The following is a 27,331-nucleotide window of genomic DNA, read 5'->3' on the forward strand; positions in this document are numbered from 1 at the left end:
GCTGTTAGATGCTTTGCAGAGAATAATCTGACTTTTTCTGGAGTTACAGCGCCTATAGGATGAGACTCTGGACTCCGATTATCATTTTCTCGGTGTGCGCATCATTCCCTCTGTCAGCTGGTGAGTTTGAACATGAACCTTTTTCTATACACTTACTAATGATTAAATTATACGGACTTTTGGAGGTAAAGTTAACATATCTGTACCTCTAATGGCTCATTGCAGCTGAGCCTTTTGGGTAAAAGTTGGCACATGTGCCTACCAGAGAAGCCAAGGGAATAATTTTGTAAGTTAATATCTCACTTTCTCTTAAAATTAATGAATATATCCTCTTACCAGAGGTTTCCCAAGTTGAAGATGCAGCTTTGGAGCGCCGCTGTTTGGACCGAGCCTGTAACCCCCGCATGGGTAACCTGGCTCAGGGCAGATTGCTCAGCACGCAGTCTGTCTGTGGCTACAACTCCTCGGAGCCCTTCTGCTTCTTCCAACAGACCGCTGCCCCTCGCAGGAGGGAGTCCTGCTCGGCAGCGGAATGCAGCCGGTGCAACGCTGCTATCCCCAAACAGGCGCACCCTCCCTCCGCCATGAGTGACTCCTCTTTCCGCTACCCTGACACCTGGTGGCAGTCTGCCGAGGGGGTAGAGGAGGAAAAGCTCCAGCTGGACCTGGAGACGAAGTTTCTATTCACTCATTTAATCTTGGTGTTCCGCTCGCCCCGTCCTGTCGCCATGGTGCTGGAGCGCTCCCAGGACCACGGGCACACATGGAAGCCCCTTAGATATTTTTCCCGGCACTGCGAGGAGGTGTTCGGCCTTGCAGAGGGTTCACCAGTAAGGGATGGTGGGGCAACTTGTACCTCCAAGTATTCTGGAGCCTTTCCTTGTACCAGAGGAGAGGTAAGTCTTCCACGGCATCTGTGAGCGTGTGTTGAGTTTACTCTGAACTGTGTGGATCACTCAGATGCAAAATACACCTGGCCAAAAGTAAACCCTAAAACCCATAAACACATGGAGGCATTTGAACAATTTCGCAAAACACAACTAATACAAAAATGCAAAACACAAAATGTTTATTTATTCTATTGTTTTGCTTTACGAATGTTATATTTATATAGATATCCAAAATAAAATGGATCACATGGACAATGCCATGAAATGTGTCCCACAAAATAACACATAAGATAAAACAACAAAAAACTAAAAACATCAGATTACTTTCCCCCATCTTTTTGACTTGTATTCCTGTTTTTATTTATTTATTTTTTTTCCTGTGATGATTTCCCACAATTGATCGATTTTCACTTTAGCCGTAACTTCTTTACATTACTTAAAGAATTACACACAATCAACCGCTTTGTAATCAACTCTGAACAGGAAGAAGAAGAGTGATGGAAGATCTAAAAGACAACAACAAAGTTTCAGCATTAAACGGTAGTTTCAGAGATCTGAAAGTGACCACATCAAAACACAATGTCAGGCATTCCCCTCCATCACTTCCCAGCAACACCACTCACCATCTGCATTTCTCTTGTTGTCGATTTATTGGCACCAAGTTGCTCCATAAGCTGATTTCACACAATCCACAAAACAAATGACTGGGCTTTGTAAATTATTCCCTTCTGATAGGCTACATCTTCTAAAGCTTCCTTCTTCCTTCTAAAATATTAGTGTTCTCTTTTTGCCTTTGATATTCTTTCAAATAACTTTTTTGGACCGGTTTAGCAGAAGGTCTGAGCCACATAATCAGTTCTGACTGCAGACAGACTGACACTGGTAAAAATTGTTTTGCTGCACAGGATCTCAGATGTTGATGGAAGTCTTTTTGCTTAATGACTGAATGAACACATGGCTGAACATAATTCCTGTGTGTTTGCTACAAGTTTATGCCTTGTCAGGGTGTCAGCCAGATTATTAATTTCTGTTGACTAACATCTGTAATGATATATGCAGTTAAACTTATTTTAAGAGGAAAAATCTACATTTTTAAAAAGTTTTCTGCTTCTTTTTATTGAAATTATGCTATAATTGTTGATAATTTCAAATGGCCCTGTACATATTCACTTTTAAGATTTGAAAAATATTTTAGTCTTGTGTTAACATCTAGAATCCTTGCCTTATTCAGCTTTTATTCCAGATCATATTGATTCTAAAAGGTTGAAACTCAACAACATGCAGTAAGTGGCAACAAAAACCATTAGTATTTACACTGTAGCTGGCTGGGTTTTATTAGAATAACAGCTATAAGACGAGCATGAAAAAAAAAATTTGAAAAAACATTGATGTCTTTTTTTATTTTATTGGACAGACCAAGGAAAAAGAGACATAATTCATGTTTTTTCTAAGATCACCTTGTTACAGAGGCTTTTACAAGAGAAACAGAACAGGTTTTTAAAGAGTTTTATTTGTCCTGTCCTTTAATCCCCAGGTGATTTATAAAGCCTTGTCGCCTTGGCACTCATTAGATCCCTATGGACCGGCTGCTCAGGAACAGCTCATGATCACCAACCTGAGAGTCCATCTGCTGCAGAGACAGCAGTGTCCGTGCCAGGCCAAACATCCTGGAGCCGCCGTCCTCCCAATGGACCATTACGCCATCTATGATTTCATTGTGAAAGGCAGCTGCCTTTGCAATGGACATGCTGACCACTGTGTGCCAGCCAGGGGCTACAAACCCACCCAACAGAGGAGTCGCAACATAGTGAGCTTAACATGTTTAACTCGGTTTTGTGAACACTTTGTAGGTGCATGACACTAGTGAAATGCTTTTTTTTTTTTTCTTTCTTTTTTTTTTTTTTAACAGATTTAGTTTCGCCTTCTTCTTTGTTACTTAGCTGATGTGTTCAACTGGAGCTGAGTGATGCAGTTAAGAGTGAATGTCATGCCAAAGCTTTACCTACTATTACAGGGACTTGAAGATGTAGAAACTTTAATTATGGTATTGACCCTAATCCTTTAACAACCCAGGACCAGTCATGTTATTTTCTTTACTGTTAGTAGATAATAGAAGTATTAGTTTATTTCCAACATAACTAAGGGGGTTTAAGCATGTTACACAACCTGTTTGACATTGTGCAAACACTGTCATCAGACATTTAGATGTTACTATCTTCCAATATTTAAAAATAAAATTGTTGAATTAACTTCACATTTAGATGCAAGTCTTTTAAATCAGCATCACTGAAAAAACTAATGACTCCACACTGACTCCTAGCAGCAAATTAGTTTGAAATGGGAAATGACTTTTAGGAACAAGAAATCTGAGAATTGCCAAGTATGCTACAACTTTAACTTTTCTCTAAAGCATCCCTAGAGGTAACACATTTAGTTTCTAAAAAGATGCATGCCCCTTTCCTCCTGCTGTGTCTGGCTTTTAGGTCCATGGCAAGTGTGTTTGCAGACATAACACAGTCGGTGACCACTGTGAGCGCTGCGCACCTCTCTACAATGACCTGCCGTGGCAGGCAGCCAACGGCATCATGGGTACTCCGCATGAATGCCAGAGTGAGTGATGGGGCAAGGAAGTCAAATGCAGAGTGGGACACACAGTGTGTGGACTTGTCTTGAGAATAAATTTAGTGTCATAAATCACATGCAACCTTTTAGACACTGATTCATGATGAATAAGAAAGAAACTTTTTTTATGTTAGCTGCTGCTGTCAACTCAGCTCAATGTTCATATATGAGTGGATCAAAGCATAACTTTCCATACTTTCTATCGCTGTATATGTCCACATGAACCTAGAGTGCAAGTGTAACAGCCATGCCAAGAGCTGTCACTTCAGTCGAGGACTGTGGCTGGCGGCGGGCAGGCGGAGTGGAGGTGTGTGTGATGACTGCCGCCACAACACAGAAGGCCGTCACTGCCAACACTGTAAGAAGGGCTTCTACAGGGACTCCAGCAAACCAAAAACTGCACCAGACTCTTGCAAATGTAAGTGCACTCATATGCTTTCTTTTAACCAAAACACTGTCTGGATGAGCTCATGAGTCTAATTAAGAGGTGCAGCCTTTGATATTTGAAGGTCCGTAATAGAGACTTGATTCTCCTTTTTGCATTCCAGATTAAAGAACATTGATCTCTTCGATAAGAGTGTTTGCCAGTCATTGCCTTGACAGTGATGTGACAAGATGACTCCATCATGCTCTTAAACGAGAATAGCCATCATTCTTGCTTACTTTACTGTTTGGAATGTGACTGTAATGCCAAACAGTGAATGAACAAGGAATTTCTCATGGTCCGTCTGAGCACATATTTTCCATTATTGCTTCTGTCCTCCTATAAGGCATGCTGCAGCATTTTTTAAAGAAGACATGCCATTTTGGGAAACATTTCAAGCAAGTCTAACAAAAAAAAGAACAAATCTGTAATTACAAGGGGCAATCACATAGTGAGAATTGTTTCTTCTTGTTTCTGGTAGATAATTAAATATGTTTAATTTACATTTAGCTGTGGGACCATACTGTACTTAATTTGTTTTTGTGGTTGCTCCTTGCATTAAAATGTCTACACCATGTATGTAAGTGTATTTGGATCTGTGTGAACATGCTTTCCTCTTGTTCTCTCCTCTGTCTGCAGCTTGCTCTTGCCACCCTGTCGGCTCCGTCTTCTCAGGTGGTAGCCCTCTCTGTAACCCAGGCAATGGGGAGTGCACTTGTAAGCCAGGTGTTGCCAGCCCCCACTGTGACAGGTGCATGATGGGATACTGGGGGCTTCATGAATACGGCTGCTGCCCATGTGACTGCACAGAGGGCTGTGACCCCTACAGTGGTGACTGCATTTCTGGGTAAGAGCCAAGATTTTGCCATATGTGTTAAAAAAAAAACAAAAAACAAAAAAAACAATAAGTCAGGATCAAATGTTGTATACTGCAGAGGTACAACACTTTCTGGCTTATTAACTCTGAGTGAAGCCCTGCCTCTGACTGGTCTTACCTCTGCGGCACAGCTCAGATGTAGAGGTCCTCTATGCAGCCGCTGGCCACATGGGATACAGCAGCAATAATAGTGAGACGGCACTCTTTAGGGTAGAGGAGCTTTTCTCTGCACTGCACCACTCTGGTGAGGCACAGGTCACAACACAGTCATCAACCTATACAGCTGCAGCTGTTTTGATATTAAAATCTATACATGATGATAACATTAATAGTTATCATACTGACCATGTTTCATGTTTTCCAGAGAAATGTGAATGTGCAGAAGTTACCCTTGCCAGTCCTAAACTGTTCTGTGTTGCAGAGTTTGACTATGGTAAGTGGAAGATTTTTATTAGAGCTGTGTAAGCCAGTTATTTCACAGAGGTCAGTAAAAAAAAAAAAAATCTTGGAGCAGAAATATTTTGCTTTGATCAAATGACCTCAACTAAAACTGTTTTCTCGTATTTTTATTTGGCAGCCCTTCTATCATGTAACTCCCAGGGGTCTAGAGCTATTAGTTTAATTAATAGAGCAAATTTGTGACTCATGTGGATGTTGTGTTGGTTTATTTGTAAGATTTAGTCATCACTGTTGCTGTGGTGGTAAGTTTACTTAACTGCAGGGTCAACTGTAAGTGACCCGCTGTCAAATTGTAGGCTACCATCACTGCAAGTCATTTATAAAAGGGAGAAAGAAAACAGATTAATCTGGAGAATTATATCTCCATTGTCTTAATGTCTCATTATCCTCCAAATTATTATTACACTGCAGACTGCAAACCAATGAGGAATTCATTTTTGTAAATGTAGAGTTACAATGTGGCTTCACACCTCAACACTTATGGATTTACACTGATGCTATCGGTAGTATGAGTTGTACAGGCATTGTGTCATTAATGCTGTTTCTACTACATTTTTTAAAACTTAAAACTTATCTAATATTATCCATATAGTTTCATAGGAGTGAAAAGTTAGTGGTGCTTTCACCATCGTTTAGCTAAACTACATATAACTTTTTAACTTCTTGACCTTTCCAAAAAACAGAGTAATTTGCCTCTTTTTTACCAGCTAATGAGTTAACAAACAGCCAGTGGTGGGATGTTTCCTTACATGCTGTTAAGTGATGGAGCTGGTGTTGTGATTCACTCACAGCTTAAATTTTAACATCATAACTTTGATGCTGACCCAAACAACTTCACTCTGATAATGTTTTATAGAAGCAACATCTCTCTACAGAGTAAGAAGACATAACAGGAATTTATTTTGAGGTGCTGTACTGTAGTACTCACCATGAATAAAATCTGTGTTGTACATTACATATTTGTTTTTTTTTTTTTTAAGCTGTTTGTGGAGTAAGTGAATAAAAAGTTAGTTTAGTAGAAAGTCAGCACCAGCATCTTAAACTTTGTTGCATTTCTCTTTGTGTTGTAGTGTTGGTGGTGAAGGTGATGTCTGCTCATGATAAGGGCTCTCATGCAGAGGTGGAGGTCAAGGTTAATAAGGTTTTGTATCAGAGCCCTCAGATGAAAATCCAGTGGGGAAGTGTCACTCTGTTTCCAGAGTCTTGGATCATCAAAGGATGTACCTGTCCTGTCCTCAATCCAGGTCAGCTGGAGTCACTTTCAAAGAGAACCTTTATTCTTCACTGTGTTTTAATAATCCTGTCACCCGACTTTGTGTGGAATAGAAGATCTGAAAAAGTTGCAGCTTTCAGTGGGTGCCAGCACCCTGGCATCAGTCATTAAAATTGAACATTTACAAGTGGAAAGATTAGAGCCAGATCTCTGTGAGAAGACAGTTTCAGATCTACTACAAGACAGTAATGATTTCTGGCAACACAGGGTCTCATTTACCAATATCTTCTTAAAAATCTTTTTAAATTTCTTCTCAAGTTATACTTTTCCTGTTACTTTTACGAAAATCCTTCGTCAGTTCCATGAACGTGCTCATAGAGCACAGAATTGTACATATATTTGTTCTCTTAGATTGGTGAATTGCAGTCTCTCTTTAGTTCAAAGGGAGAAACCAACTGGGCACCATTTTGCCTAGGTAAATGCCCAAACAATCCTCATAAAAGATCAAGATTTCCGGGCCCTGTGTAAACAGAGAGGAGAAATATGAATGAATGAAAATAAAAAAGAAAATAAATAAAAATGTGCAATAAAGCCTGATTTTCCTGATTTTTAAAATAATTCCTTGAATAGAAATAATTACATGGTGAGCTTCAAAATAATATAAAAATAGCTTTATATTAAAACGGGTCATTAATTACGGCTGCAGTCTGGTCCGATGAGCTTGTGAAGATCTACATCCTCGTGGTACCATGGCTAAATGGGGAAGTGGTACACTGTGGAATAAAATTTCATTACATAACCTTTCATACATCATACAGTTTGTAAAGCAAAGTTCCACCTGCTGTGGCTTCATTTTAAGATGCAGTTTGCCTATAGAGCAAGTGGTGCATCTGATGAATCCTCCACGTGAGTATGATAGGTAGCCTATTAAATAACCTTGATTTATTAATAAAACTAATTATTATAATAAAAGACACAGTTGTGGTACATTTTAATTATTAAAGACCAAACTCAGCAGGTGGATGTGAAAATCACAAGTGACATGGACATTTATGGAGTGATATTCTTGTGGTTAAGGGAACTGATCTGGTGTGTGTGCAGTTTTTGCATCAATGGTGTTAGGAAGACCAGCATAGAATTTAATCTGTCTTGACTGTGACTTGTTATGGAATGAATGAAATAGATGGAAAATATTTAATTTTTACCTTGAGGGAATTGATAACATTTGGACACGATCTGCAGTATCTCACTATTTATCTTAAATAACGAAATGCTCAGTACTTTACCAAAAGTTATTTAAAAACATGACAAAAGCATTGTTTTAGTTTTATTTTATTTAGTTTTATTATTGCATTTTAATGAACAGAACAACAGAAAACAAGACAAATGCTGATTTTGTTTAGATGTTTCGGCATTCAAACTAAGAGTACTCCTAAATGTTTGTGAAATTTGTTAACTAAGAACAAATCCAAGATATAAAGACTTTGGTAAATGCCACAATTTTTGGAAAATGTTCACAAGTAGGATTTTAAAACAAACTTGTTCGTAAGAACGGTTGGTGAATGAGGCCCATTGTTCCAAGCTGGCCAAGGCAGCATTGCACCTATCTGTTTCAACCAGAGATCAACCACTTTTCTGCCTTCTCCTTGACAGGATCTGAGTATATAGTGGCTGGTCATGAGGACTGGAAGACTGGTCGACTTCTGATCAACACCAAAAGCTTTGTTAAACCATGGAAGTCAAGCCTGGGACGCAAACTTCTTCACATCCTTAGAAAAGAATGTGGTCGCTAGTAGAGAATTATCTAGAAATTCAGTGGATGGGGACAGGAAATTATCATTTGTAATATACCGATGTGAGAAGAAGAAAATGAAACACTTGACAAAGGGACTCTTTGAACTAACTAAAAGTAATATGTTGTTGCCTGAATGGAGTCTACGGATGGAGGGCAGATACCTTTGTCAGCCTACAGTTGCTGCAGGATCAAAGAGAACAAAGCAAGCCATAAAGACTTTCATCCTGCAAAGATGATGTTGTAATTTTATTTCTGTTCTGTGCAATTTCTCAGCTCTTAGGCTCTTCCACATTATTTTTTATAACAAGAGCATATTTAACTGTCACCTATATTTTGTTTCCTTGGCAAAGTTGATATGAGTGAGTTGAAGCTGTATCTGTTTCACTGAGAATTGTTTTACTTTAAATGTTTGCAAATGCACTGAGAATTATTCCTACTTTCTCAGATATGTGGTGGTAGAGCATGAACGAATCAACATCAGGAAGTGTGTGTGGGCATGTATGATATGTACATAATTTAATTTTATATCCTTGACTAGGAGTCTGTGCTTTGCATACCACAACATGCAACTCCTGAATGAGAAAAGAGGATGAAAAAAACATGAAAGAGATAAGGCCGTTTAATCTAAAGAGCTCTACTTTGAACTCTCATCTGATAGAGCAAAACTCATCCTACTTCACTGTTTCTGGTCTGCAGCACATTCTGTTGACTAAAACACTGAGGGTTAAAGTTTCTTGCAAGCCCTCTCAGCTAGTTTTATTAAAAGAGTGAAACTTATCAGACACTCAGACTCAGTCCGTGAGGATTTTTTCTGTCCTGGAAAGACCTGCTTTCATATGAGAGTAATATATTTTATTTGAAGGCGCCTTTCAAGTCACCCAAGGTCACCTTACAGATAATAAAAGCATATCAGACAACATTAAAACAAAGCATCAGCCTAAAATCAAGTGTAGCGAACAGTGTCAGAGTGAGTATGCCAGTTCAAACAGGTTGGTTTTAAGTTTAGATTTGAATGGTATGATGGTGTCTGACTGTGTTTAAAGCTAAAGGCTGGGGAACCATAGCACCGGGGCGTGATGTGGGGATGGTTAGTAGTCCAGCAGAGGATGCGGCAGAGGCTGTATTCTTGGAGGAGGTTGCAGAGATAAGTGGGGTCTAGATGTTGGAGAGTTTTGTATCTGAGGTGGAAGTTTTTGTGAGGGATGCAGTATTGAACCAGGAGCCAGCGAAGTAGAATGAAAATGGGGGTGATGTGGTCGATTGATTTGGTGCGGGTGATGATCCGGGCAGCTGAGTTCTGCATAATTTGCAGTTAGTTGATGAGTTTGAGGGGATTGTGGTCAGGAGGGCGTGACAATAGTCAATGAGGGAAGTGACAGATGAATGTTGGCTACCAGGATTTCAGGGCTGGATTGGGACAGTAATGGAGATGTGGCGAAGGAGGAAGGCAGTCTGGGTGATGCTTAGAATATAAAATGCAAATGAAAGGGTACTGTCCAGAGTGATGCCACAGCTTTTGACTTGAGTGGAGAAGGAAACAGGGAATCCGTTAATGGATATTTACTGGACAGGGTCAGAGTCTGAACCCAATGCTGTCAGAGCGCATTTGCATTTGTGAGAAACTATGGATGCACTCTTAAAATATGCTACTCTTTCATTCCTGTGACTCCTACTGCCCTAGAATAAATATGTATTTAGAGATCGAGGGCTAGTTGACATCACAGTGCATTAGATCCAGAGTGTACAGGCCATTTTTGAACCAGGTCCAGTTAAGAATAGGCCTGTTCTGCTGTCTCCAAGGAGAGGGATAAACATTTAGAGGGACATGATGCATTCCTCATCCATGGCATCACTACCCATGTTCTTGTCCTAAAGACTTAAACAAATTTGAAAAAAAAGGCCTGGAAATTTCTTTTTAACAGATAAAGTAGTCATTCAGGGTAAATGAATGTAATTTACCACAAACATGATATTTAAAATACCATTTTGATCTATTGTCGGATTTTTTTTTATCTAAGCTGGATAGAATGCACATTAGTGACCTCATTCTTTATATTTCTGGGAAAAGTCTATTTATTTTCATGGTCTCATTGTGCTTGTGCACAAGACTTTAAATAACCTTATGTGACTTACTGAAATGTCTTCAAATGACAGGATCATTATGGTTATCGCCCTCCATTGGTCAAAAGCGAGAATAATGGTTCTACTAGGTTACGTCACCCTGCCACAAAGAAATACAAGCATACAATAAACCTTAATACATGATAATTGAAGTTTAAAATAAGTTTAAACTATATCAGAGAGGTGTTGATTTAGCTTCATGATCATTTTTAGGATGCAGTTTGTGCTGCTGTTACACGGTTTTATTCTGAGAGGATTTTTTTCATTATTGGATTGTTTTTTTTATGACAGACCATACTTATTTTAGCAAGCTGTACCTAAATAAATAACAAGTTGGTGGTTATTTGTTCTGTGTTTGAGCTGCTAGATTCACTATGGTGCTTAAAAGTTAGTGAATCCTTTAGAATTTGTTTTGTACATTTGTATAAATTGGACTTGAAATAGATTAGATGTGTAAATAAGTCCTACATGTAGAATAACTGCAATTAAATAAATTAATAAATTAAAACTATTCTCCTTGACTATTCATGTATTGAGGAAAATAACAGAAATATTACATATGTGAGTGATAGAAGTTTGTGAACCTTTGCTCTTGGATTTGGTGAGATCCTACCTGTGCAGCAATTAATATTTCCTTTAAATGGTGATCCATCGTGGACATCCGTTTTGAGGAATTTTAGCTTATTCCTTTAAATGTTACAGTTACAACACATTTTATTTCACATACCTTTGCCACTCACAGATGCATGATAGTCAAACATTTCCCTGTATAAATAAATGACTAATGCAATGTTTGTCCCAGTTTTCCATGTTTTCCATGATATTTTCAATCAACTCTAAAGGATTTCACACATCACAGTATGTAAATTTGGATACAGCACTCAGTGCAAGATTTATAACAATTTATTCCTTATAAAACTACCTCAACTTAAAATAAAGCAGCAACATATAGAAATATAAATATTTCATAGCTGTTCTTTTTCCTCCAAGTCTTAACAAGACAGTTTAGCATAGCATGTTTAAGAGAGGAGCTCCTCTAAACCTTTTCTTTTTTTTGTTTTTGCATCATCTTTTTGCATAAATGTGTTTTGCATATTTCTTAAAAGCAGCACATGAAAGTTTAACTAAAGTGAAAATGCTACAATTCTTATAGATATGCCCTTTGCCTCCTGGCTTGATCCTAAACAAAACACAACAAAAATCTAGTAAGCCGTTGCTGTTACATGTCTTTTGTTTAGGTATTCAAGCTTCTGAAATTTAGGTCAGAGAAATATTGCATAATTGCTGTCAGTCTGAAGTTCTGTCATGCTCCTCCTGGTTCGCCTTTGGCGCATGCTCAGTAGTCGTCTCCTCGGCTCACAACTTCCTTGCAGGTGGACCTGAGTAAGATGGTGTGCTCATACTGGGCGGTGTAGCTGCCCTTAATGTCGCAGAGAGGAGGGTACGGGTCTATGATGCCGAGGTCACACAGGTTCTTCAGTGCCATCAGGTACTTGCTCTCACCCAGACGGTCCAGCCAGCGGCGACAGAAGGCCAAAGTGCCGAAGTTCTCATTGATCACATTCAGGAGATGTTTAGCCCTTGGAAGTCTGTTGCATAGTAACACAGTGAGGACACAAAGTGAGACAAATGTGGAAAAGTAATCATTTTCAAATTGGCTGTTTACACTTCACTAAATAGATAATATGTAAAGAAAAACCTTATTGGCACATGTCCAACATTGAAGTTTTTCATGTAATGTGAACACTCCATGTCATCGTGGACTGCACCTCTTCCAGTGCTCCCAAATGTCTCAATGGCATAAGCTTCACCTTCCTGAGAAACAACAGAAAAAGTTATCTGTCTTCTGACCTAAAATGAAGACTTGCTATGAAAGCCTTTAGTAGTGCAGGACTGATTGGATATGATGCTCCTGAAAGGACAAAGGCACTGCAGAAAAAGGGTGGAGAAGGGGGAGAACTGAGAGCAAATTTGACGAAAGCCTCAATTTGTCAACCGTTGACATGTCATGTGTGGTGCATTAAGGACAGTCTCCTCTCTGGAGAGCATCGTGTAAGTTGATTGGCTGGGTTTCATTGGCAATTTGTGTCTCTATCAGCACACGGTTGTTGTCGGAGTCCCTGTGGTATTAGCTGATAACACTGCGACGCCCTCCCTCACTGCACCGATAATCAGTCAAAGTGCTAGCAGCCCTGTGGCACGCCCAGCTGCCACTCCGGACTTGCTCTCTCTGATCACAAAGAGGGTAATGGCCCTGTTACACCAACACAATTCTGCTAAAAATACAAAGTGCAAAGCTGCCACATCAGCATCCCCCCCAGTCATCTGCAACCATCAGGTAAAAAGCTTGACGCAGCAACTTGCCAATTAAAGTGCTCACTTCTGTCCAAATACAGCCACGTGCTGCAGCTGTTCAGGTATGAGGGAGGCACAAATCTCAGTGTAGCCTCATAGACCATAAGATCTGGCCTGTTTGCAAACTCTGGATACCCACAATTCAGCGCTGGTACCGAAGTTTGAACACATGTTGCTACTCAATGCGGCTGTTAATTCCATTAAAAGTGTAATTAAAGTGCAGATGAGTGTGACTAAGAGGCTGTTTGAGCAGTGAATTAGAACACTTCTCCAAACCCTGTCGTAACCCAACCAGCTCGAACTTTCTTCCAATTACACTTAAGAATTAAAAAAGGTGTATTTATGCCCAAGGTCAAACAGCAAAGAGGGCCTTTATTTAAAAAATGCCAGTAAAAATCAGCTGCATGAGTGTTTTGACCGCAATCTAGACACATCCACATTTTCCAAACTTAAAATGATTTTTTAAAGTGATTCATGTACAAACCTCCATCCTAGTTGCCTCTCCACCTTTCACAATAGGGACTGTCTTCCCTGAGTGTATCCTGTATTGTCCAATGGAGTGACCATTGAGATTCCTAATTGGCTTCACTGCAAAGAGAATGCCACAGATCTTTCTTAGGGTTGCGGAGCCTGAGCTTGAAGAGAAAGTATAAAGTAATCTGATTACCTTGATATGTTTTCCCATCTATCTCCACTTCATAGGACTCCATAACTTCCTGAATGGTCTCACCAACATCACACAGGCGTACATCAATTCCAGCAAACTAGGACAGAGTTTAAATTCAGCAAATAGGGCATCATTCTTCATTTACAGTCAATGTAGGCAGAAACATTTGCAACCTCTGTTGTGCAGAAACACTTTTATATGAGTGGTTCTCTAAGTTTTGCTGCTGTGAAACTTTCATGTTCCTAAACCACTATATATGGATACACTAATAGTGCTCTGATATCTGCTTAACAATTCAAAGCCATTTTTATTAAAATAGATATTTATTAAGAAATATAGAGCCCTTTTTAAAAACAGTTAATCCTGTTTTTCGTTAATGTAATGCTAAGGACTGTAAAACCTAAAGAGGTCAAATTCAGCCTTCTGGAAAAGTCCAGGTGATACGTCCTCTGTGCACCTCTTGTGAATTATGCCATCTGTTTACACTGTAATTTTACATACAGTTGTATTTAACCCCTGAGTTTTTACTCTGAATCAGTCATTAGAACCAATAATATCAGGAACATTGGTTTTACTTCAGAGATGAAGTCATAAAAGAGTTCTAGCCACTGATTATCAGTTCAGTTCTTGTACAAATAAGCATACTTCAGCTTTTTCTCCCTATTTTTTTTTTGTTTGTTTTTTTTCTTGAGCATGGCTTCTTGCTGCCACCCTTCCATGGAGACCATGTCTGACAGTGAATAGTAAACGAATCAACCTAAGGACCGGATCCATCTCTTAGACCCAGCGTCAGGTTTTTTTTGCTGATCCTTCTGCGATTTTTTCATCTGCAGTAGATAATACTTTTAGTCCTGTCACTGTTACTGTCATCCACATATCCAGCATCCAAAAGGATACACTGCACACTTTGCTAAAAATTTGCCAGACTTTTGGGTCTTTGGGAATCAGCTTGCAGGTGCAAAAACACTATTATATTCATGCCAAGCTGTTTTATCTTTGGGATTTTTATATGGATGCAACAAAGAAATGGGAACAAATTAAGTGTCTTTCCAATCAACAGGGTGCTGACAACAAAGTGCCTACAAGCACAATCTAAAATTGGCTCTTTGTTAAGTTCTGGGTCATTTGTAGCTCCAATACTGTTTCATTCCCTGAGTTTGGTTCCTTTTTTATGCTTAACAAATTCATATGTCTGACTAAAGTTGCTTGACAAAACTCCCCATACCTCCCAACTCTAAAAATGGTGAAATATTGGACTGAAAAAAGTGAAAAATCAATCAATATATAAAGAAAACATAAAATCCTGAAATGACCTTCAGAAAAACCTGAAAACTATTGCTCAAGACCCCTTTAAAAAAACTTAACAAGAAAGTCTGGCTTCTTAGAAGAAATGTGGGGAGCCTCAAGAGTTTTGCACAGGCTTCTATCTCCATATAAAATGAATCCAGCGGCACAGAAGACAGGAAGGAAAACACTTGCATTACCCTGATGCCGGTGTTGGTTGCATCCCTCACAGCTTCCAGCAGTCTGTCATACTTTGGGTTGAAAGTGACGGTGAAAGCACAGTCTATTATTCTACCTGAAAAGCCAAACAATTAGGTTACTCAAATGCACTTGCTACAAGGTGGTCATTTTGTAGCAATCTAGTAAAAAAAAAAACAAGAGGAAGTTAATTAACTCATGAGAGCTGTTTACTATTCCAGGCAGTAAAACATCCAATCATTAATTTACTGTGTGACAATAAATGCCTAATCCAAAATGGAACAGAATAACTCCAAAAACACTTAAAAAGTTATTAGTTCTCACCATTGATGTGTGTTCCAAAGTCAATTTTGCAGACGTCGTTGTAGCGCAGCACAGTAGGGTCTCCTGCATTCGGGGTGTAATGTGCAGCACAGTGGTTGATAGAGCAGCCGGTGGGGAAGGCCAGGCCAGCATAAAGCCCGTTTTCTTTGATGAGCTTCCTGGAGCAGTCCTCCAGCTTCTCACTGCCATAAAACAGTAATAGCAGAAGGACAAAGAATGATGAAAACAATGAAAGTGTTGCAGGGGTGCTGCAACCACAATACAGGTTCTCCTCTGAATGAGTACAGATTTAGATTAAACAGTCTGGAAGTGTTTCTTACCAGATGTCAATCATGGTCATTCCCGGTTGGATCCAGCTCCTGACATAAGACCGGACCTGCCGGTGTGCCTCGGCCGCCTGCCTGAAATCATTCCACATCTCCTCATTGGCCCTATCCAGGGTCCGCTTCTCCTCACTGGTGGTCCGCCAAGCTGCACTTCGCCTGGAGGGTTTGTGGACAGACAGGCACCCCACAAAAAGGAGGCACTCTTACAATTTTCTCATTGTAAAGATATTAATATTGAAAATTAGATCTATTTTTTTGCAGTGCTGGTGTTTATACGTTCATCCTTTAACCGGAAGTCAAATCTCAGTGTGTTATTTAATGTCCAATGTGCATGTGCAAAGTAGATGGACCTAAATAAAAACTAGGTAGAAAAGAAGACTTTTGCTTGAGTGTAGAGGTCACACACCCGTCTTTTGATGGGGGATATTCGCACTCCTCTCCCTTTGGAAAGTCTCCGTTGGGATAAAGCTCACAAATAGGGACTGAGGGAGGGTCAGTCTGTCCCTTCGCTGTGGCCCAGATAGATAAAAGCAGAAGCAGAGGAAAGCAGGAGGAAAAAGAAAAAAAACACACATTATCCCCGATGTTGAACTTACCAAAAGAATACTTCATTAGTCTTCACTTGTAGATTAAATAAAAAAAGAGAAGGTAAGCCAATAATAGAAAAAGGTTAAATCAATTGAAAGTGAATGCAGTTAACATATAGCAAATTTTTTTAAGGTTTGCTTTTTGCTGCAAGTGTGTTCATGCTGGATGTTCTGCGCCTAACGTGGCTGGTCTGCATGACATGCAGTTTTGTACTGCAGCTCTGTTTTGCATTGTGTAAGGACATGTATGAACCAAATCCATCTCAAATGCAAAATAACAAAGATTCTAAGAGTTTACTTAAGGATTTTCTCAGTACTTCACAATCTTACATCACATTATCTGATAGATTTCTTTGTTGTGTTTGTTATGTTCTATTTAATTCAGTTTTCTGACTGTGATGTCCGTTTTAGAGCAGACTGAATTTATGTATTTGGCTACACTGAGAGAAAAGAGCTTACATCCTTTCTTCTTCTTCTTCTTCTTCTTCTTTTTACCAGCTGAGTTTTCTCCCTCGTCACCATCTGTTGAAATCATCATTAGCTTCCAAATACAGTTTGGAAAGTGAGAAATATCGACAGGGGCTTGGGCACAACTCCTGGGGCTTCACTGAAAATATATTATGATACTGCAGGTATGACCAGTTAAATTTCACCATGCGCTTCATTCTAAACACTTCAAAGTCCAAAAACACTATCACAGCACAGGTGAACATGATTACGAGGATGAAGGTAGGTGTGATAAAGAGATAGCAGTACCGTCTTCTGCATCCTCAGCCCTCTCTTTCTCTTCCAGTGTTTGCTGCTCCAGCTGTTTTGTCACATCACCAACACCTAAGGCATCTCCTCCGTCCCCCTCAGCCTCGTTTGTCCCTGCTGCAAAGTCACACATCGTCATGCATGTGTGTACAGGTGAACATGCACATGTTTGTAACACACAAACATGCAAACACACACTCACAGAAGCCTATTATGTGTGGTACAGAGTAATTTTAAGAAAGTGCATCCACTATGTGTGAACTTGGCAGGGCCTGTGAATAATTTCTTTTCTTTACCATGGAAGTCAATATCCTCAAGGGCATATGTACCTTGCAGCATTATGACATTTAGCCCATCAAAGACAGAGCTTTGAGAAGCACACTTGACTTAATGCAGGTTCCAGAACTCAGTCTTTTTGTGGATTTTTTACATTTTCAATTATAAAGCACGCACAATGCAGTTATCAACATGTTTTTTTTTTCACATGCATGGTTAGATGTGATCCCACTGCACTAAAACTGTTGATAGGCTATTTCTATGTCATAAGTGCATACAGATTGAAATTAACAAGACAAAAAAAGAAGAAGCAAAAAAATCTATTTAATTTGTAGCTAAATTCTAATACATTGCAGCCATTTTCCCCAAATGACAGCTTTCGATCAGTTTTGTGATTAAATTACATCTTTCAATACTATGTCCCGTTTCCAGATGAGTCCCCGCAGCTCCATCAGGAGCCGCTCAGAGTTGGAACAGTTGCACGCGCCGGGACACCCTCTGACAGGTTGAGAAGTCTCCTGCCCCCGCATATTTTACGCTCGCTACAACGTGAAGGAATATGGGGACAATTTTGCGCTATTTTCACAAGGATTCTGAAAAACGCAAAGTGATGCTTCTCACCTGCCGCACTGGTCTTATTCCTCTTTTTCTTTCTTCTCTTTTTCTTTACTGTCTCTGATGCGTCCGCATCTCCTCTTTCCTCGTTTAAGTCGTCCCCATTAAGAAGTTGAGGCTCCACTTCTCGCTGTGGTTGTAGCTCCGCCATGATCGGCTTCTGAAAGATGAAGTGACGCATAAGCTGCTGGGAGCCTCCAGTGGTCAAAGCAGCAAAGTGTGCTGGTGGCAACTGAGCCAATAATGAGCTATAAGGCAATTTCTCTCGTAGCCGCTCTGCCCGAATAGAGGAAAATGAACCACCCCTGTTCCTAGGAGCAAAAACTGTCATTCATTATCAGATTTTCTTTTCAGCAGAATTAACAAACTGTAATATGAAGGTAACACATTCCCAGTGGATCCTGTTGAAGCAGAAATGCTTGCATGTTACCACCGTGTCCTGACATGTGGCATTTAGGAGTTGCATTGCACCCTGTATCATCATTTTCTCTGAGCATCCAGGTGCTCGGTTTCAGGTTACCGGCAGGGCGCACCTGGTGCTTCAGCCCCACTCTCTGTTGAAACACTGTCACTTCCTCCACAAACTCTCGATACCCTATCTGTTATTGCGAGTAATGTTTTGTTTGTACTCGGACAGATATCCTTTCAATATGATCTTCCAAATCGATGATAATTAGGCTACCAATGCGTAACGCGAGTGTTTGGAGACGGGAGTAGAGGTGTGTATCCTAGCAACAAGCAGAGCACAGTGGGTCTAAGGTAGACGTACATTTACAGAAGTGAAATGTGGATTTGTAGTTATGTTGTTAGTTTACTGGTGTCTCTGTCGACTCCCCCCTCCATAGAAGATAATGGCATCTGATGGTGCGCGGGCACATCTCAGTGAAGGCCCCTTATACTTCTTTGACCAGGTGGGTTACACATTAATTTAGATGACTACAGCTTTAAAGAAACAGACACATGTTTATTGTTTTATCACCTCTCTGTAGCCAACAAGACGTAACCGAATTAAAGGAATTAAAAGCTATATTTTATATGTTAATGTGGCCAGTGGAGAAGCGCAGGTGGAGGCCACAGCACAAAGGTAATCCTTAACTTAGTCTACTTGCTTTGTTATAAACGGCTTTCGTTTCCGACTCGTTTCTAATCCAATTTCTCACTCTCTAATAGTGATCGAGAAGAGGACCAGAAAGGTGAAAGTCACGTGTTCAACTTCCCAGGTGAATTATGTAGCGATGACCAACTTGGCCCCTCTTCGACTGACAGTGCTGCGTTTAAGGACCTCGATCAGATGGAAGCCTACAAGCGAGCGGCCCCTCAGTTACTGGACGACTTGGCTCGTCTGCTTTCACTACATAAGTGGCCAGAAAAGGGGTGTATTCCCAGAGGGATTGTAAATATTCTGAATTACTCCTGGCACGACCTGACTGCAGGGGCGTTACTGCGTTTGAAAAGTCCGACAGTGACTGACCAACGAGGGAAGTCCAAAAGCTCAGTGAACTCTGAGCAAACGTCTCGTCAGATGCCTCCAATTGCCGAAGAGAACTCAAGAGAGAAGATCCCACGTGTTGAGGGAGATGTTGGTTCCTCTGAGGGAAAGCTCCAAGTCAGTTTAAACCCACGTGTGAGAAACTGCAAAGAAAACAACAGTAGAGGTGAAAAGGCCAAAAGTCTGGCAAAAAAAAAAAAAAAAAGTTTTTAATTTGGATTTAAAAGTGCCTACATTTGGTGAAAGTTTAATCTCCACTGACAGTTTGTTTCACTTGCAAAAAGGAGAAAGGGCTGCAGCTCACTGATAAATTTTCACATGCTCCGAAGACTTGGAACACATCCCATCACTAGTTCCAGCCCTTTGTGCTTTTTGCAAGTCTGATGTCTTTTATCTGTGGAGCACCTGATTCAGTCATTGTTTGTTGGAAGATGTAATTGCCTTGATTTCATAGTTTGTTTAATCTGTTTGCAGCATTTGTATTTGACCAGCAGTTCCCATTGTCTGCAAAGAGACATCTGAAGTCTTTGCACACTTCTCTTTATTAGGATAATGTTTGCACCTCCACAAAGAAGACTGATTACATGTGCAGATTTGTAAATAGATGATAAAATCAATTTGGGTCAAATAGACAGCAAAAAATTTAAATTTAATTTCTGGCTAATCATAGGTATTTAATTTTTATTAATAAAATTATGTTGCTGTCTTTTTTAGTTTCTTAACATGGAAAAGCTTAAATATTAGCTTTATTTATGCTACAGATAACTAAAAATAGATATGAACAATTTGTCATTAAGGATGAGTTTTGCCTGATTGGATGATGTTTCATTTCCTTGTGCTTTAACTTGATTTGTCCTTTTGCTCTTCCATTAATTATTCAACTCTACCTTCTTAGTGGATGGCTTAGCCACCAACTTTTCTATATAGAAAAAGATAGAACCAGATATAATTAGGAAATGAGTAAGTCATTGAGCAAGAAGCAGCAGTTCCTCATTTAAAAGATATTTTCACAAGCTACATCCTTGAAGTAAATTTCCATGGCTCACTAGTCCATAAATAGAATGCCATTAGTTACTACACAAACCATGAGGTGGGCTCTGATAGAAAATGCTCATGTTTTATAGGTCCAAATGCCGTGATACAGCTTTGGTTGCAGTCTTGTGGAAGTAAGAGTATTGGTTTACCTGGTTGGACATGTCAGTGGAGCACAAAGCCACAACTCTGTTAATGAATGACACAACTATTGAGTTACATGCTTGTGTTAATAAACTCATATATAGTCATTATTTTTTCATACAAATCTTATAAAAACTCATTTAATAATGACAAAGTTATGTATTCTTTCTTTCCCAACAGCTCACAGCTCCACACCCACCAGTTTCTCCATCTCAGCCAGTAGCGTTAAAGATCCAGGTATGGGATGCAGTTGCAGCATTGTGTTAATGACCCCCTCTCTGCTAAGCTTCTGCTGCCTCAGCTGGATGTGATTTGTGTCCAGGTTGGATCATTCAGCCAAAGCAGCCCCCCTACAATGAGCCTCAACAGATCAGTGTGTGTCACTGGGTGGTGGAGCGACTGCACGCAGCAAGAAACCCTGAGTGTGTGGTTAATCTGTCTAACCTGCTTCTATAATTGTGTGTGAAGTGAGAGGTTGTATTTCCAAATGTAATACCTCATAGTCAGATTCTTCTAAGGATGGTTATTATATTTCATTCTGAATGCAGGTTTAACTTTCACCACCTGTTTGGTGGAGTGGATACAAAACATTTACGACTGGCAGAGAAGGACTTGAATGGTTTTGATTGAAATGTCTTGAAATTGTTATTATGATTAAGCTATCATCATTTACTGTGCAACCCCTCAAAAATGCTAACTCTAATTCAGACATAGTAAGTTTTATCAGAACCTAAGTAATGATTTTATCTTCATGTAGAAAACTGGAGCAGGAGTTAAGCAAAGCCCTTGTGCTCCGCCATTATGGTGATGCCAGCGTAAAGGCTAAACTTAAAAACAGCAGAAGAAAGATCCAACCTGACCCTTTAGCCAACAGTATCCCTCAGATACCGGAAATAAAACTGCATCATCCAGTTCAGCAGAAACTGCACTATAGGATCAATGATGGCTCCTCATTCATATAGTATCCTTCTACTATCACGTTTGTCCAAATTATTTTCATTTTAAACCCAATGCAGCATTGTTTGTGTGGAAAATGTGTCACAGCAGCTGACCTTTTAAGCCTTGACCATGCCCTTTTAGCTACCCATCAGGCCGAGTGGCAGTCTGTCAGAGTCACTCAGGTCTGCCCTGTGACGGTTTTTACACCAACGTGTTCGCTGATGATGAGCATCCTGTCACCCTCGCGACTATCACTGCATTTGGACACGGGGCAGTTTCACACCCTGTTAGGTGAGTTTGCTGCTGATATGTGAGCATGTCTGTTTTAATAAAGGGTCACCCGATTCCACACCCGATAGTCAGTTTTAATTTTCAGTCAGCTGGATCCAGACAGTTGGTGGTGCTGGAACGTAAACCATGGTGAGGCCCTAATGTCATGAAATCTCTTACATTGACTCTTTAAATGTGAATATATTAAATAAAACTCACTCTTTTGTTAATCCAGCAAATGCAGCATTAAATAACTACAGTATTTGGGTAGGAGGTTGATATAAATTTTCTTATTAAAACACAGGAAAATATTTCTCAAAAAGGCTGAAATACTCATCTGTCTGTTCCAAGAAATAATGCACTAACATCATAAATGTGTGGCCAGTTTTGAACAATTTTCAATATTGATTTGTTGTCCATCTGTTCATGTAGCTCTGCCATCACAGCAGTGTGGGACCAGGATGGTGGATTCCTATATGATGGTTATGGAAACATAACGAAGGAGTGGAGCTGGCGGAATAGTCGTACACTGAGAGATAAGATTGTTATACAGGTGAGTGCTGCTGGCACAATATGATAAAAACTTTAGAATAGAATTGCTGTGTGTTTTTTAAGGGAATTTTATTTGTGTCATGAACAGTATAAATTAAATACACACAAAAAGTAGGGACAGCAGAAGTAAGAATGAAGTGACAAAGAAAAAGTAATATTCTTTACTGAACTTATACAAAAACTTTATTTATAGAGGTTTGTTTTTGTTTGTTTTGAGAACAGTTTCTGATATCTACAACTTTCTTTTGTAAGACTTTCGAAACTACAATCTGGTCTTTCTGTTTTTGAGGCCTAGCAGATGTTTGAATATGCTGATCACATCTTTTGATTACTGATAAAAACAAAAAACAAAACACTTTTATGACAGATTTAGGCTCTTGTGCCAACCACCTCATATACCAACTATTTCTTCTTTTATTTCTAAAGAAGAAAAGAAGCATCAGCTCAGGCACTTTTAAACTCTCTGCAATTCACATTCAGCCCAATAGACACTGAAGTAAAAATATCAATCTAATTTGGATTTTTTTTTTCTTTTATTTCACTTTGAAAATGTTGTAACGCAAACTGGAAAAGAAACATGTGACTGTCAAAATATCCAATGTGAGCATATGAGAACTGCTTCATTTAGGGCAAACGGTGCAGAGGATGTTGACTACTGACACGGATTGTCTCTGATAGGACAAAGCATTCGCCTTTCATTGTGGCTGTTTGTTCTCTGTTTTATGTTTTTTTTATTCTAAAATAACCAGTAAGTCTCTTTTTTCTTTGTTTGTCTCCTGCAGTTGTCAGATCTGATCTCTGTGAGGCTTTTCAGTGGGATTTCTGGTGTCCTCATCTTCAGATGTGACAACGAATTTGTTCAACTTTCCCTTTCTGCTGTGTCTTATATTAACTGCACAAAGCAAATGGTGATGATGATTTTTATGTATTATCAAGTATATGAAAAAGGAAACTTAAAGACTTATGAGGAATTCCTCAACATTGTACAGACTTGTTTGCAGACAGAGGGGAAGTTTGTCTCTGCTGCTACTCAAGACTTCAAGCTGCAGAAAAAGACTAAACTTCCAGCAGGTGTTCCAGAGAGCAAAAGTAACCAGAAGCCAACACCTGTAAGATATTTTTATAACCTTTTGTTCATGAGTGTTGACATAACATAAATTAAAAGTATGAAATCATCTAAATATCACTTAAGTCTTTTTTCTTTTGTTATATATTAATCTTAACTAAACTTGCTGTTAAATATGTAGATATTGTTGAAATTTACTTCTGCAGCTATTGCTTTTATCCCCTTTTTCGTATGTGGTATCCTTTTCTGGAACTGTCCTTTCATGTCTTGCGTCTTATCTTATCACAGCTTGCCATATTGTTCTATGTAATATAATCTACCATGTGCATAATGATGTATGACAGATGTCTGTTTTTCCCCCAGGGGTTCCCACAGATGCTCAGAGAGGTGGAGGGTCTGGAGGAGCCATTAGTTTTGTGCAAAAGACAAGGAAATGCTGGCAGGAAGTTGAAGAAGCTTCAGCAAAGAGCACAAAACATAGTGGAAAACTGGTTGGACTATTACTGTGTTGCCATTGGTACTTACAAGCTGAGTTTATGAACATATCTTTGTTATGTGTGCACACTCTTCTGATCTGGGATAAAACTGCCAGCTGTGATTAAAAAAATGTGCAAATGCAGCAAAATGAAACTGAGCTAATCTGACATGGTGAGGTTGTTTGAGGTAGTTTGCTGAAGCTAAAAAGTTACAGTATCACCTCATCTTGCAAACTCAACATTATTGAATAGTTCCATGAGGATCTTGTTCACGGTCACTCGTGTCACTTAGTGTCTGTGTGCATTTCTGAGTGACCTCTTCCTCTCCTTGAGGTATCAAGTGTCCTGACACAGAACGGATGCCAGTGGCTCTGCTGAAGACCAGGCTGAGAAGAGAGGTACAGTCAGCTGCTCTTCCCTCTCTGAACTCACCTGGATGCACAGATGCTAAACCGGCCCAGCCATTGGAGTGCAGGAGGGATGAGTTTCGGGAGAATCACAAACACCTGTTAGCACCAGCAGGAACGCCTCTGGACTGCACCATCCAGCTGCCAAGGTGCTCACTGACACAGCAGGACTAGAGGGTTTCACCTACTGTGAGGGTAGTGTTACTGATTTAAAACAGGTCAAAAATAATTTTTTGATCATGAAAATTCAAATCCTTTACCCAGATGATATTATTGGGATGTTAGCAGGAATATGTTTGATAGGACTTAAGATTTTGGCTACAAAGCACGGCATCACACACTTCACTGTTTAGTTTAACCCATAAGAGCCCGACGTGACATATTTGTCACATACAGTTTCTGAGACATTTTGCTTCAATTTATGGTATAAAAAATATAATTTTTTTGTTACATTTTGTTAAAGGGCCAAATAAAGACCTCATATTTAAAAAATTTGACTTTTCTTACCATTTTTTCATGGATCAGGCCTTAACGGGTTAAAAGGCATGGGACTAAAAAGTCTTTCTATAATAAAATAAAAATAAAAAAAGCAAAATTTTCATGTTTCAAAGGTATAATAAGCTATGGAATATGAAAAGTCTGGTCTGTGACTGATGCTTTTACCAGGAACAGAACAGGTGTGAATTTATGATTACTGAAGATCTGTTGCTTAAGTTTACTCCTCTCCTTTACCTAATGTTATATGATGGAAACTGGGTAAAGCAGGGATCTCAAACTCTGGTCCTCGAAGGCCAATGTCCTGCATGTTTTAGATGTTTATTTGCTTTAACTCATCCGGCTCAAATTATTTGGTGTGTAGAACTTAACAAGCTGTTGGATCCATATCATTTGGATCAGGTGTGTTGGAGCAGGGAAGAAGACAAGAGTTTGAGATCCCTGGGTTAAAGTGTAGCCTCCTCAATAAATGTTATGAAGGACTCCTTGGAAACAGATGAAGGTTAACCAGGCTTTATTGAATATAGTATGAACAAAGGAACTATCTTACTGCTTGAAGACAAACGGTGGAGGCGATGGATTATCCTGATGATACAGACCTGGGAAAGGACAGCGGAGTAGTCCATGCATGATGCAACAAGGTCCGACAGGGAATGAGTGTGGTGCTGGGGTATATGTAGCAGGGTGAGTGGGTTGGATACAGGTATGGATGATTAGTATACCGGGGAAGACTTGCTGGAAAGGGTGTGGACAATCAGTAATCCAGAGCGTGACTGCAGTGGTGCATGGCTGAACCTTGTGCAGCTGTAACAATAAGACAATGGTTATGTCCAAACCAGAGGATTTTTTTTGAAAAAGCTCAAATATAGTTGGACAAAGTAACACAACATAATATAAGATGTTTTTTTCTTAATACTAAGAAAAAACAGAGTTTATCTTATATGTCTGAAAACCACGAAAACCACAAAAGAATGGGCTGTTTTTGTTGTGTGAGGATATTTCTGCAACATTTTTCTATATTTTGTTTTTCCTTCATTTGTTTTTGTTTTTTGCAGCCCATAGATGCACATTTTCACTTGAATTAAGACTTCCTTTCACATATGCTGTGGGTTCATTGAATGCACATGCCAGACTTAGAATCCACTCAATAACTTCAATCTGCTTAACTGATTATTACAGTTACAGTTTTTGGAGTTGTGCTTAAACCGGTTCATTAAAGACATTTTTCATCAGTTGTCCATTTAAATCCGAATCTCTGAAAATGACAGCTCAACATACCGAATATACCATATATATAAAACTCCATTTAAAACCAATATTCATGTCTGTCTGTCTATTTATCTATGCATCTATGTATCTGTCTGTCTTTCTTTTCATGAATGATAGAAACACAATGTTTATTAATCAGTTTCAGGTGCTTTGACTCTGCTCCACTTTGACCAGATGCACAGCATGCTGCATTATGACAGGTATAATAAAGGAGCATTTCACAGTTTTTGCATCCTTTGTTTCCAGGACAGCAACAAAACGTGACAAGAAAGAGCATCGTGTCACACGTGTAGGACCCCTTCAGATTCATGGGAACATCGAACCAGAGTAAGAGCCGCTTGTGTCCCTGATAGGCAGAAATTATGTTAAAATGACTTTTAGTGTACTTTTTTAAGAGCCTTGTTTACAATGAGGGCTTTACCATCACCCAGGTCAGTGATCCTTTCAAGCAGTCCTGAATCTGAGACGCCTGCCACAACCTACAGTACAGTGAACATATCACCATTCGCCCCCTCCATCCCACTCACAGTGTGCCCCACTCTGCTGAGAGCTGCCCTGCAGGGGGAGGGGCAACGGAGGAGGTGCTGCTGCAGCGCAGCACTGATGCCAGTGGTGACAGACCTGGAGTATGATGCTCTCATTATGGGTCAGCCCCCACACAGTCAACAGATCCTTGTGGTGTGTGTTACTCCACCACACCACCCACACACAGTTCCCAGCCAGGACACCCTGGAGATGCTTTACAGGAGGCAAAACAAGCACAGAACCATGCCATGTACTCAGGTGTGAAAGCTTTCCTTGTCTAAAATAAGAAAGCATTGTGCAGTACATTACAGCAAGACATTTTTGTTATTTAGTCTAGATGCTGGATGTGATGGATGTGTAATCATACATATACGTAAATAGCCAGGTCTCTAATACAGCCTACAATGCATACACCATCAATTAGTTGAGATTCAGTTCATTCAGCAGTATTTTTTTTTTATGTTGATGCACTTTTTTCAAGGATAAAGACAGTTTTGCACCAGCTGGAAAAAAAAGAATGAGAAACTTGACATAAAAGTCAGCAGCACTCTGAAACCTCAGTAAAACATTATTTTTATTCATTCAGTGTCAGATGGACTCATTTCGCCTGGTAAAGTACGAGATGTCAGCGGGAAAGGACAACTGTGGATTGGGATTGAATAACATCCTGCTGCAGCAGCGACACAATGCTGCTCCTGGGATGGTCCTGGTCAGTAAACCCACTGCAGACTTGGCTGCATGCTGGGGCACAATGCATGTCATCTTTGCCCCCACTGGGTGGCAGCAGCAGTGCTCCTGTGAAGCAGAAAGGGAATAGTACTGCAGGAACTATAATAATGTGGTGTCTGTCCTTTCCAAGAAGCTAATTTATTCTAAAA

At 39.7% G+C, this 27,331-nt stretch overlaps 3 protein-coding genes across 9 annotated transcripts in view; 2 read left to right on the top strand and 1 right to left on the bottom strand.

The window, feature by feature from the left end:
* LOC121646880 (netrin-4-like) lies at positions 1-25,320 on the top strand. 3 transcript variants are annotated; one of them, XR_006011723.1, is made up of 12 exons: positions 1-120; positions 340-896; positions 2,425-2,697; positions 3,374-3,500; positions 3,742-3,930; positions 4,576-4,783; positions 4,945-5,057; positions 5,178-5,246; positions 6,343-6,516; positions 8,139-8,764; positions 12,446-12,457; positions 25,310-25,320. XR_006011723.1 is itself a non-coding variant. In XM_041995962.1 (10 exons), exons 1-10 carry the CDS (start codon positions 60-62, stop codon positions 8,276-8,278), a joined length of 1,911 nt encoding a protein of 636 aa, XP_041851896.1. In that variant the 5' UTR covers positions 1-59; the 3' UTR covers positions 8,279-10,945. The 3 variants fall into 3 exon arrangements, 1 of the variants encoding a protein (XP_041851896.1); XM_041995962.1 differs by lacking the exons at positions 12,446-12,457; positions 25,310-25,320 and having other exon boundaries at positions 8,139-10,945; XR_006011724.1 differs by lacking the exons at positions 6,343-6,516; positions 8,139-8,764; positions 12,446-12,457; positions 25,310-25,320 and having other exon boundaries at positions 4,872-5,057.
* Positions 11,290-18,493, bottom strand: LOC121646882 (methionine aminopeptidase 2-like). 2 transcript variants are annotated; one of them, XM_041995966.1, is made up of 12 exons: positions 18,323-18,493; positions 17,796-17,949; positions 16,899-17,015; positions 16,602-16,664; positions 15,962-16,064; positions 15,550-15,711; positions 15,230-15,411; positions 14,908-15,002; positions 13,424-13,520; positions 13,241-13,344; positions 12,101-12,216; positions 11,290-11,990 (listed from the first exon to the last, which is right to left on the bottom strand). In XM_041995966.1, exons 2-12 carry the CDS (start codon positions 17,938-17,940, stop codon positions 11,738-11,740), a joined length of 1,437 nt encoding a protein of 478 aa, XP_041851900.1. In that variant the 5' UTR covers positions 17,941-17,949; positions 18,323-18,493; the 3' UTR covers positions 11,290-11,737. The 2 variants fall into 2 exon arrangements, with proteins under 2 accessions (XP_041851900.1, XP_041851899.1); XM_041995965.1 differs by lacking the exon at positions 18,323-18,493 and having other exon boundaries at positions 17,796-18,135.
* Positions 18,528-27,331, top strand: part of LOC121646879 (uncharacterized protein C3orf20-like) — a 10,993-nt gene continuing 2,189 nt past the window's right edge. For 3 of the 4 annotated variants that reach the window (XM_041995959.1, XM_041995957.1, XM_041995958.1), the window contains exons 1-15: positions 18,528-18,700; positions 18,779-18,873; positions 18,960-19,444; positions 20,635-20,691; positions 20,777-20,876; positions 21,212-21,415; positions 21,535-21,684; positions 22,096-22,216; positions 22,998-23,123; positions 23,205-23,324; positions 23,645-23,798; positions 24,091-24,313; positions 26,175-26,255; positions 26,360-26,711; positions 27,040-27,162. In XM_041995959.1, coding sequence (XP_041851893.1) covers positions 18,641-18,700; positions 18,779-18,873; positions 18,960-19,444; positions 20,635-20,691; positions 20,777-20,876; positions 21,212-21,415; positions 21,535-21,684; positions 22,096-22,216; positions 22,998-23,123; positions 23,205-23,324; positions 23,645-23,798; positions 24,091-24,313; positions 26,175-26,255; positions 26,360-26,711; positions 27,040-27,162 — 2,451 coding nt within the window. In that variant the 5' untranslated portion in view covers positions 18,528-18,640. The remainder of the gene's footprint in view (positions 18,701-18,778; positions 18,874-18,959; positions 19,445-20,634; positions 20,692-20,776; positions 20,877-21,211; positions 21,416-21,534; positions 21,685-22,095; positions 22,217-22,997; positions 23,124-23,204; positions 23,325-23,644; positions 23,799-24,090; positions 24,314-26,174; positions 26,256-26,359; positions 26,712-27,039; positions 27,163-27,331) is intronic. The other variant, XM_041995960.1, reaches the window with a different exon arrangement.

This window comes from Melanotaenia boesemani, chromosome 10 (genome assembly GCF_017639745.1).
Source record: "Melanotaenia boesemani isolate fMelBoe1 chromosome 10, fMelBoe1.pri, whole genome shotgun sequence".
Taxonomy (NCBI): Eukaryota; Metazoa; Chordata; class Actinopteri; order Atheriniformes; family Melanotaeniidae; genus Melanotaenia; species Melanotaenia boesemani.